Source organism: Aquila chrysaetos, chromosome 1 (genome assembly GCF_900496995.4).
Source record: "Aquila chrysaetos chrysaetos chromosome 1, bAquChr1.4, whole genome shotgun sequence".
NCBI classification, from domain to species: domain Eukaryota; kingdom Metazoa; phylum Chordata; class Aves; order Accipitriformes; family Accipitridae; genus Aquila; species Aquila chrysaetos.
Window position 1 is genome coordinate 83,415,390 of NC_044004.1, and position 14,534 is coordinate 83,429,923.

A 14,534-nucleotide genomic window follows, 5' to 3' on the forward strand; every position below is an offset into this window, starting at 1 on the left:
GGAGAAAGGGAGTGCCTTCCACATCCACCGCCAGCCCTGGTGAGGACCAGTTCTAGTTATAGCAGTAACAGACACCTCTTCATGCTTCTTTGTATCTTCATTTTCCCTCTGCCCACCGCCACAGTGCCCCTTTGCTGTATTTTGTTCAACCCAAGCAGGAGAGCAGTGTTCGCTGCTGCTCAAAATGACGCCTGGTAACGGAACGCTGCCTTTGATGGTTTTATGCTCGGCAGTGAAAAGAAGGTCGCGTTACGGATGCTGAAGAAGTATTTGTCGGCCTTGAAAATGAGATTCACCTGGACAGGGGCTTCTCTTGTTAGGTGTTCTGCCAGGTTTGCGGTGCCCAGCTTCGGTCGCTGACCCCCGGCTCTTCATCCCGCCACTTAAAAACCCGTGCCAAGTGAAACCCAGCACACGGATGCAATCCAGCCATCGATACCCATTTCGTAAATAACGGTCCTGCGTGCAAGGCAATGGAAAAATCAGACCTAATTTATTTAGCTCTCCCTCCTTCCTTTCCCCCAGCGGTAATTTGTGCTTTTGAGCCTCGTGGCTGATGGGAGCCTGTGGCATCTCTCCCCTACATGGTGTTTGAAGCGGGGCAGGTGATCACGAAGAAATAACAACCTGCAGAACCCCCTCGGTGCGTTTATTTTGCTGTCGTACACCTGTTGGTCTCCTGCAACGACTGTAAGGATTGGTAATGCGCTTTTCTCTCAGTGCCTGAAGTGGACGAAGTATTTGGCAAGATGTAAAACGGAGGGGGCAGAATGAAAAGAGTTGAAAGCAAAAAGTGTTGGATGCCAGAGACATTCGGTACTTCTTGAAATACTGCCTGGCAACAGAGACGGGCTCCATTTCAGCCGGAGACACTGGCTGAAAAGCGCATGGGACAAAGGGCTCGGCACGCACTGAAGCTGCCGGAATAAACCATGAAAATCCTCGCACGCTTGCGCTTGGCTTCCTTCCTCTGCGGTTCGGTTCTCTTCTGTCGAACCCTCGCCGGAGAAGAGTTCTAGAAGTGCTGAAGTGGTCAGAGCTGGGTGTGGAGATTGATTGAACGGGACAAATAGGCAATGATGAAACCCTGCTTGTGAGAAGAGCTTAATAGGCATAAAATTGTCTATTCCACCCGGAGGGCTGGTTTTAAAGCACACAGAGGGAAGGGAAGTTTCTTCTTGTCGCTGCATGGAAGCTTAAATTTAGAAAAAGAGCCCATAGTTGTTATAGCTGTGTCCTTAAAAATGTCGCTGTACTCTCACCGTTGCCTAAAAAAGGGGACGCAGGTAAATGATCAGCAGTAAACTGAATTAATGGTTTGGCAGGAGGGCTTGTAGCTGATGGAAGGAAACGACAACACTTATTCAGGAACTGCAATACATCAAAACAGCTTTACAATTGTCTTTGAAGGAGCCACGTTACAGTCTTGGAAAAGAAAATGATATCTTTTTTTGCTCACCAAAGGAACAGGAATCTTCTCTTGTGCTAGCTTATGTTGAGCAGTTGCTTTGTGCCCACGTTGGGCTGTTGATGCCGGTGGAAGTACAGGGGGAGTTGTGCATGGTCACTAATGTGATCAAGATGTTTAAGATGCTGGAATAGGACCTCAGCAGGATTCCAGAGAGGTAAACAGCACACATCTCTGCAAGAGACTGTGAAAGCCATACTGTTTTAAAAAGGAAAACAGAGAAAAGCTAAAGAAAAAGAAAGCCACTGAGAATTAGGGAGCAATTTTTGAACTTTGTTATATGGCAGCCACTGTGCTGCTAAATGGTTTAACTGGAGACTCGGCTGTTATTCAGGTCCAAAGGAGGTGTGATGCCAGACAGCATCCCATATCTGTGTGACAGTGGGAAATGTTACAAAGCCCAGAAGCCAGGCTTTCTCTAGATGCTGTTTTTTCTTTATTAAAGTCTTTTTGGCAACTGCTCAGTAATAGCTCCTTAAAAATGTGCTGCTGTAGCAGTTTCACACAACTTGAAGTAAGATGGCTGACCTCCAGGACTAGTCAAAAAATACTGTTGATAACCAGATTTTGTAATGAATTGCTTGTTACGTAGTTCATCTCGTGCCAGGGCATATAAAAGGCTATGGTACAGAAGCACGGGCTAGTTGTTTAGTAAAAATAGGTGTCGGAGGCATCACTGCCTTTGATGTAATTAAAAATGGTACTCAGTGAATCTAGAAAATTTTTAAAAAGTGATAAAGAGAAATGTCCTGTTTTTCTAGCAGTTTGGAAGCTAGTCGCTGCTGATTAGCATCTAGCTACAGCATACCCACGGAGAATTGCGTGGTCCACGTACACCGGATTCTGCACCCTTGAAATCAGTGGAGCCTTGCACTGATTTGAGCAGGCAGAGACTCGCATTGTTAATATATTAAATATTCTGGCTCAACTTGCTAATTGTGTATCTGTGGGAGGCTATCAATAATGCATTTCATTTGGAATATGCAGCTGCCTCTGCTCCTGTCGTGTTATGTAGATAGTATTGTCACTGTCTGCAGCTGAAAAAAAAAGACAATTTTTGAAGATGGGTATTGACAGTCTCTCTCGAGTGCAGCAATGTTGGGAAGAGTTCATAATTAGACTTGAGGTATAGCGTGCAACGGTCTCTCTATCATAACCGTGTGGTTGGAATTAGCAGTCTTTCTTCTTTTTTAGGCAGTGCCTTTTATGTTAAGGCTGACTGACTTTTTCATTAGACGATGCTGGTTTTGTTTAAAAGGTTGCCAGACCGATTGTCCACATAGCACACCTTGTCCACGTGAGCTGTCTGCTATAGATGAGTTGGTCTGAGACATTGTTGGAAGGGTCTTTTTTCTGTTCCTGTATCTCCAAGGAATGTTTCAATAAAATATCTGTAGACAAAACTTTTGTAGGTGATCTCAACAGCACTGAAGACAAAGCAAGCTGAGAATGCTCAGCAAATCGTTACGTAAAAGCTGCCATTCTTCTGGCGCTTGAGAGAATATGTTATTAGTAAGCATTTGTCTAATACTGAAGATTTTTTGCAGATCAAAGGCTTAATATATGCCACATGCTGCAGAGGAGCTTACAGTAGAACGTGTACAATCATGCAGTACAATAGTCCAGCAAAAAAATGGATTATTCAAGAGGCAGTCAATGCTATTCATTATGTGCTGGAAAGGGTCACGATCAAGGGATGGGGGATATTTGCTTCAAGATGGATCAAGCAGCTTGAATAGCATTCTCTGCTTTTGCACCCCATAGTCGTGAAAGAAATGGCCCAGGATGAGATCTGGGTAGCGCGGTGAGTGTTCCCTGCAGGCTGCCAAGCCCTGCCTGCGGACAAGTCTAATCAGCCTTACAACCAGCCAGCACCGCGCGCAGGCTCAAAAAGTAACCGTTTTTCTCTCTAAGAAGAGAAACGAAATAAGAAAAAAAGAAACCCTCATGTGTGCTTAGAGTGATTAGCCGGAGAGTTGATTGTCCAGAGGTGGGTTCTGCGATACCCTGTGAAAGGCCCCATGTGAGGTCACCGAGCAACGTTTTCGGGCGCAAGCATCTCTGTGAAGCAGATGTCACGCGCAAATCTTCGTGCAGTTGACTTCTACAGTGGCGGTGAAGGATGCTGTCACTTGATAGAGCACTTGGGGAAATCAGGAAATCGGTTCTCACCTGGGTTGTTCTGCAGAAATCGGTATTACCTAATTTGATCGTTATCTCTTCTGTAATGGGAATAACAGTTCTTACCTATAAAGGTGCAAGAGTAGCGCAAAGAGGCTATGCACCGTGCCCTGACGGGAGCAGTGCTCCAGAAATACTGAACAGTATTGCTCGTAAACTGAGAGCGCATCCTTTGCCTTACCCTGTGGCCTTGGCTTGGTGTGTCAGATGCCGTACATGAACCAGTGAAGATGTCCAAGATGATGATTTTTAGTGACTCCTGGTTTTAGGTGTCATTCCATTTGGGTTAGTCTTTCAAGGAAGCTGGTAAAACTGTGAGCCATAAAAGCCTTCCCTGCTTGCTTTTAGATGGTGCTTTTAAGTCTCATCTCGCATTCTCACTCAGATCATACCCTGGTATTGATCAAGAAGCTTTTCTCCGCAGTTTTTGCGAAACTGAGTAACTGAACTAGCTCTTGCCTATATTAATCAAGCTGGGTAGATGCAGAGCAAGAATCTCACTGCCAAATCAAGATAGCGTGAATTTTCTGGTCTTATCAGCGATGTGTAATCAGCGCTGGCCCAGGTTACTGCTGCTTCTGATGACATCCCTGTTGTGAAAGGGGATCAAGGGGAGATAATAAGTGTCCACAGTCTGCCCCGCAGCTGGAAACTGTACGAAGGGAGAATCAAAATTCAAGTGAGCTGCAATGTTTTTTTCTAGTCTTCTGTCCTTCGGAGCAGTTTTGCGCTGTCTGTAGTCTGCAGAGTTCTGTGCTTGTGTTTCACTGTTTGTGATCTGCAAGCCCTGAAGCCTAGATAGAGAAGGGGTTGTTGCTATCACGGGAATTAGAAGAGTAAAACTGCCTGGTTTGCTGCTCTCATTGGTAATGCTGACTGGAGCATGGGGTTTTGTCATCAGTTATCCTTAGCAGAAACTTACCCCACATAGGGCCTTTAATTACATTTAAAAACACTCGAAATCTGGGGCTTGTCTATGCAAGAAGGGTCAGGAAAATGGATGGCAATTGATCAAAGGTATAAATCTTAAGGGAAATGATTAAACTGCATAAGGTCTTGTATCGACATTAACACACAATTAAAATTGCTTTGGGTAATGGATTAATTTTGGAAGTGAATTCAGCTAAACTGGAAAGAGAATGACTTTAAATTTGATAAAAGTGCCTGCACAGGTGTTTCACTTAACAAGCTCGCTCTGACTTCAGATGGATTTGAACCGAGTTTTGGCTAAGTGAGGGCAACCCTGGAAATTAACGGGAGTATAATCATGTCCTATTTTAATAAGCGTATTTGGAAAGCACGTTTGACAAATAGCCTTCCTTGATAATGTTACTGCTGGCTTTGAGGAAGGATTTACACCAGGTCTCTTGGGGATTTTTGTAGCTGCCGATGTACTTCCAAGTAACGGAGAACTTCACATTCGACGGTCTCTTTGGCCTTTAATGGAGGAAACAGTTGACTGAGGTGCAGGTCCCACGGGTATTTAGAAGCGTCATTGGTAAGAGCAAGCTGAAAAAACAGGAGGAAAACGGTGTTGGTCGATTGGAGAAGAGGCTGTTTTACCTGTACGCCAACACAAATGAGTCGTCGTCCCCCCATGCCAAGGCAGCATCGTACACCGGGAGAGCCGGGCTGTAACCGTCTTCCACCCACGACAAGCGAGGCACTCGTAACTTGACCCTGAAGCAGGAGGTGACTTTAGGATACTCGCCGATACCGCGAAGCCCCCCGGCATTTCTGTGCGTGGCAGGGAGCACCGCAGGCACTGCGCCTGCTCTTCCATCGCGCCGGGCAGCGAGGGAGGGCTCCCCACCGGAGCCGGCGATGGCAGGAGTGGGACTGATTGTCGGGCTGGGAAGTTCAGCCGCGGCTGATTTGAGGTTGTCGTGCTAGAATGTGTCTCTCTCTATTTCTGAGCTCCCTGAGATTTCTCTCTGTTGATGGAGATTGATTTTGCCTTTGGGAACCCGAGGGTATAAATTGTACTCGTAATTGGCCTGAACTGAACTCGGAGAAACCGCTGATGTGTTCATTCGGTTCTGCAAGTGATGGATTTTATAAGCCGCCTCATGGACCGCTTGTGACTGAACACAAGAACAGGAAAGGGAAGAGGGGGAGGTAAGAGGTGTCGCTTACGGATGGCAATTTCTCTGATTAAATGTTCCATTGGAGCATTTTACCATCTGCAATTAATACCTTAATTCCTCTCCCATTCAGGAGAAAATATAATCCTAGCCATCTAAATCCATGGATTAGCATTTTATCTGCTACATATGTCTGTTGATCATCAGGTTGTTTCTTGAATGAGACAGCAAGGAAAATAACATTAAAAAGACTTAGCAGCGGTGGCAGCCGACCCTGTCGTGAATGGTGCTGGTTCCAGCAGCTCCTAAACTGGACGGGTGAGGTAGAAGCGAAGGTGATGGTCAAGGCTGGGGCAGGCTGGCGGGGTTGGTGCTCAAAGGTCGGGCAGGGGGAGGTCTGCAGAGTTCAGCCCCCAGGTTAATTGCTCTCCAAGTCTTAAGCCTGATACTCGGCTGTCCGCCCCGCGCTGAGCACACAGTGTTCGCTCCGGAGATTAAGATGAAAATATGTTCTCCTTGCTAAAGAGAGCACATAAACAACCCATAAACGGCCCATTAACCTAGAAAATCGCAATAAAGAACATGTGGTAAAGCAAGCCATAGGAGACCTGTGACCCAGCAAATTCCTTAATTGGATTTTGAACCTTATCATCTGTGCTAAATGCAGCTAATAGGAAATTAGCAAAAAACAAAAGAAAGCAGAAAAGAAAGAAGGGGTGTCGTGTGATGCACGTCCAGGTTTGGTGGGAGCACTTCTGTAGTTCCTCTCGTGATGCAGTTCAGTGAGCAAAATGTTGTGGGTGGTTGTGGAGTTATCGTGTTATGGGATCGAGTATCAGGGTAACACTTCACTGTAATAAAACCACGTCAAAATGACTGAAAAGAGATAATTTTCCCATCGGCTGCAGCCGATGCCTTCAGCAGTCACTTCTCTTACAGGCTCCTCCGTGCAGCAACTGCTTGCCGTGCTCCACGTCGCTTTTTGAAGCGATAGGATGTAAATTGATTTTATTGCTTTTCTAGCTGTGCTATTTAAATTCTGTTCACAATATAAAGGTGTATTGACAGCCATTAGTGCAGATTGAGAGGGAAGGTGATGGAACACGCATGTTGCGGGTACTCTGCCAGCAGGTCTTGCTCTTCATCTGGAGGATGACAGCAGAGTCCAGACACCATCAGCCATGAGCTGTAGTCGTCCAGCTTAAGTTCCCCAGGCCCTTTCCACCGCTGTGAAACCATCAAATGACTGAGAGCGGCAATGGCTCAACGGTGGTGGTCTTCAGCAAAATTCAAACCAGTTAAGGGAAGATGAGGAAGTAGATCGTGGAAGTCTGCGGGCTCACGCAATAAGCTGGTTTGTGTTCTTTTGGCCAGGCATCATCTTTTAATTCTCTGTATTTAAAGGCCTTAGCTGAATCTTTGGCCTTTATTTGAATAGGTATTTTTTCCTATGTACACCTAGTGAGAGATCTCTGCCCTGAAGCATGGGTGAGAAATTGAACCCTGTGTCCTGATGCTCGCGTGCATTGGTTTCAGCACAAGCTTCTGGCACCAGTGGTTGATTGGGGCTGACTGTATAAAGATGAGCTCAAGTGTTACGCCTAATTGCATTTTTAGAATAGGATAATCTTAATTATTTATACTAATGGTTGTTTCAGATGTGTTTTAGATGCAGATTTTTAGTCCAAATAGCTTTTATAATTGCAAGGACAATTTTCATGCATAAAGTTACGTGTTTGCAGATATATTTTGGAACTGTTCTGTGAAGTGCATCTGTTTCATCCGAGTCAAATAATCAAATACTCATTATGCACCTCACAGATTCTGAGAAGTATATCTGAGAAGAAAGATAAATTCTGTAGAAACTAGTGGTTATATAAAAGTGCTTATTGCCAAGAGGGTTAATGTGTATTTTTCTATAACTAAATGTCTGTAAATTCAGCTCAGCAATATTTTTCCCTCCTGTTAGGAGCGTATCAAAGGAAAGCTTTTGTTTTTGTGGGAGGCGATGGATTTTCTCAAAGGAAGGACTGATGGGAAACGCAAAAGCCTTTGCGTAGCCAGTATGGGAATTTTACTGAAGGATGAGAGACGCGTGGCTTACGTGATGTAGCGGCAGAGGCACAGACCGGCTGGCCTGTGTCGGAAGGCTGCTGAAGGACAGGTTCTGAGACAGTCGTGGTTAACTGTGATTTTGGAACGGCACCCTTGAAATGATGAGCTTGGGAAAGGAGCGGTGAGACGCTACCTAGCTGGCAGGTAGGGAGGCTGGGCTGTTACGCTCCGTACGAAGGGACGGTCAGGGCTTCTGTAGATTTTCTTAATGGGATTGCGTTTCTGTGATGAAAGGCAATGCTGCTGAGGACTTTGTGAAAGGAGAAAGGAGGAGCGTGTAAATGTCCCTGCTCCCGCTTAAGTGAGAGAAGGAAATATTTCCAGCCCATTCAGCAGGACGTGCAGGACTCCGAAGACCTCTTCAGAGGTTGCCTTCTCTGGTGCTGGGTTGGGATGTTAGAGAAGGAACACGTGGCTCCTCTGTAAACATCCAAAGCCAAAAGAGCGGTAGGTGGTAGGGTGCCCAAGAGCCTGTATTCTCGATACCGTCCTGGCCTGAGCGCTGCAGGGGTTTCCAGACGCGTGGCTCGCTGCGTTCTTATCCCTCCCGCCTGAGCTGCAGAGCTGGTGCGGGGCAACGTGCTTGGATGCCCAGGGAATGGCAAGGGCGTTTATGACTGCAAATATACTTTTGATAGAAATCAAGTTTATATCATGAAAGCGTCATCACCCTAACTGATGAAGAAATTAATTTGCATCAACTTTTTCTGAGTAATTTAAGAAGAAAGCTACGAACGGTTCATTAAAAAAAAAGAGGTGGGGGAGGGGAGGAAAGGGCACGTCTCCTACTGGTTCCTTTTTTCACATTACAAATTGAGACTTTGTTTACCCTGGAAAAATCAATGGTGATTGGACACCTGGTGTAATTAATTATTTTGCAACAGACAGACAGCTGATCTTTTGAAAAGAAAGGAGTTTTTAGCAGAACCGTTCAAAGTTCATAGTCTGCTGTTTAACTCTAATGCTAATAAACATTCAGCAGAAGGGATGTCTGTCTTAAAATTTTACACGATCACACCTTCGTTTTAAGGTGATGTGATCAGGGAAAAACTGTAGATCCCAAGAAGTCCTCCAGCAAGGTGACTCTTGTGGCATGAGCTCCAGTTGCCTTTGGGGGATGCCCTTAGGTCTTGGGATGTGGACAGCGATGTTCTCGGGTTTTAATTTTGAATTGCGTCTGTTTCTCTATCGGGAAGGGGTTGCTGCCAATTTTTCTTGAGCTAATAATGCAAATGAACTTTGCTTGCACTATCAAGAGAGCATGTGTTGAACGTAGTTTCTTTTACCTAAATGGGCAGTCTTTTCCCAATGTTTTTTTTCAGTGCATTGGTGCCTGACTAAATGCATTGGGTCGCATTCTTCATGTATAGATGAGACAATCTTTCTGTTAAATATTCCTGTGTTTTCCAGCAGTAGGTCTGGGGAGGTTACAGCCTGCCTTGCAGGCCAATGGGAGCCCCAGCCTTGGTGGCAGGGAGGGCAAAGCCAGCCATGGGATGCTGTCACAGCAAGCCCCAAAATAGTTTGGCTGAAACTGGTTTTACGTCATATAAAAAAGGGGGCGAAGGATCTCAGCTGATCAGAGTACGAAAGGTCCTTGGGCACGCACCATAGAGCATATTGGTTTTGAGCTTGATAGCGCTTTTTTTACAAGGGCTGCAAATTGCTGTAACATAGTTAAGGACTGTAGGAAGAGGCAAGTTTTCCTGAACTTTACTCCCAGCTTGAACTTTCAAGAAGTTAAGTGAGAGGCAAGGAAGGGGAGAGAGGGAGATAGACGTACCCTCGCTCACGCCCCTCCGTCCGCAGCGACTAGGATGTCAAATGGAAAAGACAGCCTGGAGAAACAGCTGAATGGCTTTGGGGAGAAGGGGAAGGAGAGGAGCCGCACGTCCCTGGTCATCTCTCAGGCCGTTAACCGTAGTATTTTCACCTCTGCAGTCTCCCCCGCTGCTGAACGCATCCGCTTCATCCTCGGAGAGGAAGATGACAGCCCGGCACCCCCGCAGCTCTTCACAGAGCTGGATGAGCTTCTGGCCGTCGATGGACAAGAGATGGAATGGAAGGAGACTGCGAGGTGAGTTGGTTCTCCTTTACCCCCAAAGGGAAGGGCAGCTGCACTGGACCCCCGTGGGAAATCCCTTTTTAACGTTCAATTGGGGTAATATCTGTGCTACAGGATGGCTTGGGGAATCCACAGAAAGGAGCCTGTATAGTTCAAATTACCTTTCTTTGATAAATGAGAGAATTTGAGGATTTGTTGAAGTATTCCTTTAAAACAAAAACTAGAAAGAAAGAGAGTGCCAGATTTTTTTGAATAGTTTGCCTACGGAGAGCCAGCAGACGTATGGGCGTATCAGTGCTTTGCAAAGAATGACAGTGTCTTGGCCAGAGTTGTCAGAAATCGGTGCCTGAATAAAGCTTCTGCAGGTTTGTCAAAACTACTTCTATTCTGATGCCCAAAAGTAGATTTGAGCCTGACCCCACTGCACACCACAAGTTGGGAAATTTTGGCTGGGTCCCTCTCCTACCGAGTTACTGATGAAATTTTATTTAAATAGGCAAAAAAATCTAAAGGTTTTTTGTTTTGAGGAAATTATTCAAGGTGTGTGTTAAATGCTGGATTGGGTTGCCCTCTCTGAGTTTCTTGGTTAGGTTCTCTGCCTGTTTCTTTGATGCTGCTGTTGGTTTGGTCAAAAAACCGTGCCAAAACCGTGGTCAAAAAAACATGCCAAGAAACTGGCATGTTTTTTTGATCTGGTTGACAAAAGTTACATATAGTTTATTTCTGAACACCACCAAAAGAGCCATTGGATTGGACTCGTGATCTAAAGGCTGCTGTTTAGCCTCTGGCCTTATAAAGTTTTAATTTTTCTTATACAGTAAAAATATTTTTCTTGGGTTTGCCTTGAAAGGTAAACCCCTAATTGCAGTCTGGTTGCTGTGAAGGCCTGAAACGTCCCACTAGAAAGAGGTGCTCACCCAGCCGGAGAGCAGTCCGGGGCTCTACCTTCCCTATTCCCAATCCCCCTTGCTTAACTTGGGGCTTTTCGTTTTCCTTTATTGTGGCTGGGCTAAGCTCTTTCCCCACCTTCCAGTCTTAAAGGGCACCTACTGTGCTCGTAGTTAGCCCGTGTTGTTTGGTTACCTTAATCTTCTTTACCTGCGATTTAATGAACCGCTCCACCACCTACCCCTTTACCCCCTTATCTTTATTTTTACTTCTTGGTCACTTGGAGAGCCTGTTTAAAGACTTTTCACCTTTTACTCTTTAACTTCTTACTTTGGTGGTCACCCTTTTCTCCCTTTATTGCTTTTCTTTCCTCTTATCATCGGTTCAGTACTTGCATTTTGTCATCTCTACCGCCTACCTCTGCTTTTTACAGCAAATTATGCTTTCCTCTGTCCAGGCATAGGTCTTTGGGCAGGGGTTTTAATGACAATTTGTTAAAGCTTTTTCACGATTCAGACCTTAGTGTGGTTGTTTCTTATCGAGCAGTCTCTTCAGCCTCTCCTTTATAGTATGAATATCGTGAAGCTCTGTTTTCCTTAAGTCCACAAATGTCAGCCACCAGAACAAAGACGCCCCGTGTCCTGCATGACAGATCACAAAGCACTGCTGTTTCTTGAGGGATGTTTGTCCGGAGCCTTCCGCTCTTACGTTGAAGGGACCTTACTGTGGGATATGCCTGCAGGAAAAAAGGGAGGCTGTCGTCTTCTCTGGCAAATGATTTCTGGTTTTATGTGTTTTCACACATCGTTGGTAGAAGTGCTAGGTGGAGCTGTATATATGAATCTCTCTCTTTAAGGATACACGTATAGGTTACATGCCTTAAGCACCCTGTTGAGGCACCGTGTAATTCCTAAATGTGGCCCGACCTCCTGACTCGCATGCTATTTTGTTGATAGCGATCTCGCATAGCGTATGATTGTTCAGGATTTTTCGGTATCTTCCTGAAATGACTTAATCTTGCACAACAAAGCCTGCTGTAAGGTACGGAGCGGCTCCCACCGCGGGACAGAGCAGCTGGAGCTGGCTAGCTCTGTGCTTGGGCGGGCAGAGGAGCTGCCAGCTCTGCAGCACGCTGCAGCTCTTTGGTCGAAGACTTGAAAGAGCGCGGAAGCCATCAGGCAAGTGTTTGTGTTAAAAGGGTTTAGCAAATAGTACCGTCCCTTCCAGAGCCGTTCTGGTCAATAGAAAAATAACTGGTACATGTCACGGAAAATTTCTGGCAGGAACCTTAAAGCTACCGATTAAAAGATGTTTTCAGAAGAGGACCTTTAGTTGCCCATCTTGATTCATATGAGTTCAGCTGTCTGCGTTGCAACCCCGGTATAAATGGGCTATAGTTGTCCCCCTGTACATGGTGACGTTTCTGACAGTAGGCAAGATCAGCCCGTGACCGGGGCTTGAGGATGTCATACTCCTTTGCACGGTCCCATTGCCTGTTAGCACGTCACGGTGTTGGGCCGTTTTGGAAAAACGTCCTTAGTGTACGCCGGGTTTCACAGCAAAGCCCTGTAAATGCATTAGAAATAGAGCAGTAAAAGGGAAGGTTTATTGCTGTTAAAAGGTAACCTGAAGATTTGGGTCACTGGGTGCTCCTTGTTCATTTTGTTGGCGCTCGTAATGGATTTACGTGGTGCGGATGGACAAGTTCTTGCACTAAGCTGTGAACGTTTGCATTTCAGCGGTAGTTACAGGAGACAGAGCGAACTAGGAGAAGGAAAAGACCTGAAGCATCTGGAGGCCACCAGTCTTATTTTGAGGCTCAGTACCGTACATTTGGGGACCAAGATGTGTCCACCACAGTGTGGGGATTGTCATTCTACAAGGCAGGGAGATGGTAGAAAGGTCATGGGATTACAGAGAAAAGGAAGGAAAGGACTGTGGGATGGTGGATAGGTTTTTTTTAATCTTCTATTAGGGTGTTTTTTTAGTATATAAGCTCTGTCAGGCAGTACATTTATATCCTTCACCCTTTTACACATTGTAATCTTAACATGCCTTTTACGCAATCCTTTCTGAAGCTCTAAAACCCAAAAAAAGATGGCTCCTGCATTTTGGTTAGCAGAGATACTACCTGTCTTCACAGTATTCGTACACTGACTATACCGTCGGCTCCCAGACACGCGTTTGAAGTGCAGGGTGTAATTCTGGAGGCAACCAAGTGCGCTCGTGGCAGATACTTCTCATAAGTGTCAGCCCTTTGGAGCGACGATGCTGATAGTTACCTGAATTCAGAAGTCCCCGGTGCCAGGAGAGCCTCGCTGGAGCCGTCAGCGTAGTTTCCAGGGCCCAAGAGGCATAACAGAACGTGGGCGTTATATGTCATACCTTGCTGCTTCTCTAATGTGGTCACAGGAATGTTTACTAGCTGTTGCAAGTGAAGTACAGCTGGCAGACAGGAAGAATATGCAGATGTCACGAACAGAGCGGAATGGAGATGAGGAAGGTAATTTGATTGTTTGTTTTCTCAACTAACAGTGGAGATAATCTTTTGCCCTGAAACAGTATGTTGCAGCTAGGCTGCAGGCAGCACTGCTTTCAACACTCGGGAAGCTCTGTTGAGAGCTGTACAATTCTATATTCACGCGATAGAAAGCATTAACCCTGCGGCTGTCTCTCTTGCCCTCTCCACTCACCTCCACCCTGGAAGTCCGGCAATTTTTTCCTGTGTTCGGCAGCTGCCCATGCAACTTTCTAGTTGCGAGCAAGCTGTTCTGCAGAAGCAGGTTTTGTAAAAAAAAAAAATACCAGCATAAAGAACCAGGCATTTGTTAAATGTATGGAAAGCCACGTGGCTAGCTTTGCTTTACTGAGTACTAACGTTGGTTTGCGTAGGAGCTGGTGCGCACCAGGGCTTCGGAGGGGACTTAAGAACCAAGTGTCTAAAGCTGCTTCAGGGTGTTTGGAAGGCAGCTCGCTGACAACGAATTCCCATTGAAATGGAGGGGTATGACCCCTCCCTAGGAAAAGAGTTATTTTAGGGACCGCGCTGAAGACAGCAGGTGATAGTTCAAACAGGTTTGCAAGTTAATATTTGTTTTATTGTATTTGTATTGTGGATTGTAGTGAGAAAAGTAAACAGATAGCAAATATTGATAGCCATGAATAATACGCTTTCACTGACAAGACAAACGCTTTGTAATTTGCAGCCTTTATGCTGTTGCAGGGTAAACTGCATCTCAGTCACACATAACATACAGCCTTTGAAATTCACAGCTTTGCAGCTGCCCGTGTCCCGTAGGTGTCCTAAGAAGTACCTAGATTTTGTGAACTAAACCTTATTAATTTGAGATCAAACTCGGTCTTTTAGCTTGAGTTAAAAAGCAGCTTTAAAAGAAAAAAGTCTCAAGAAGAGATTATTGCAATTGAAAAGCATAATTGATTAATCCTCAAGTAATACATTTTTCAGGATTAAATATTATTTCTCTTGGTGTTAGTAATATTCTTTTGAACCAATTTATGAGCTTCCTTACCTTTACGTGTGTGTTTTTTGTCTTAAAGTAATATTCTTTTGAACCAATTTATGAGCTTCCTTACCTTTACGTGTGTGTTTTTTGTCTTAATAATCCCCTTATATTAGTCACTGGAATTTTCATTTTCCACATACATTAAAATAGCATCTCAAGACAGGACTAAAAAGCACTTGTGCTTTGCAGTTAGACGTTCTTAAAACACC

At 45.2% G+C, this 14,534-nt stretch overlaps 1 protein-coding gene across 13 annotated transcripts in view; it reads left to right on the forward strand.

The window, feature by feature from the left end:
• SLC4A4 (solute carrier family 4 member 4) overlaps window positions 1-14,534 on the forward strand; it is a 237,912-nt gene that overhangs the window by 132,924 nt on the left and 90,454 nt on the right. For all 13 annotated transcript variants that reach the window (XM_030015345.2, XM_030015170.2, XM_030015257.2 and 10 more), the window contains one exon: window positions 9,790-9,925. In XM_030015345.2, the coding sequence (XP_029871205.1) occupies window positions 9,790-9,925 (136 nt within the window). The remainder of the gene's footprint in view (window positions 1-9,789; window positions 9,926-14,534) is intronic.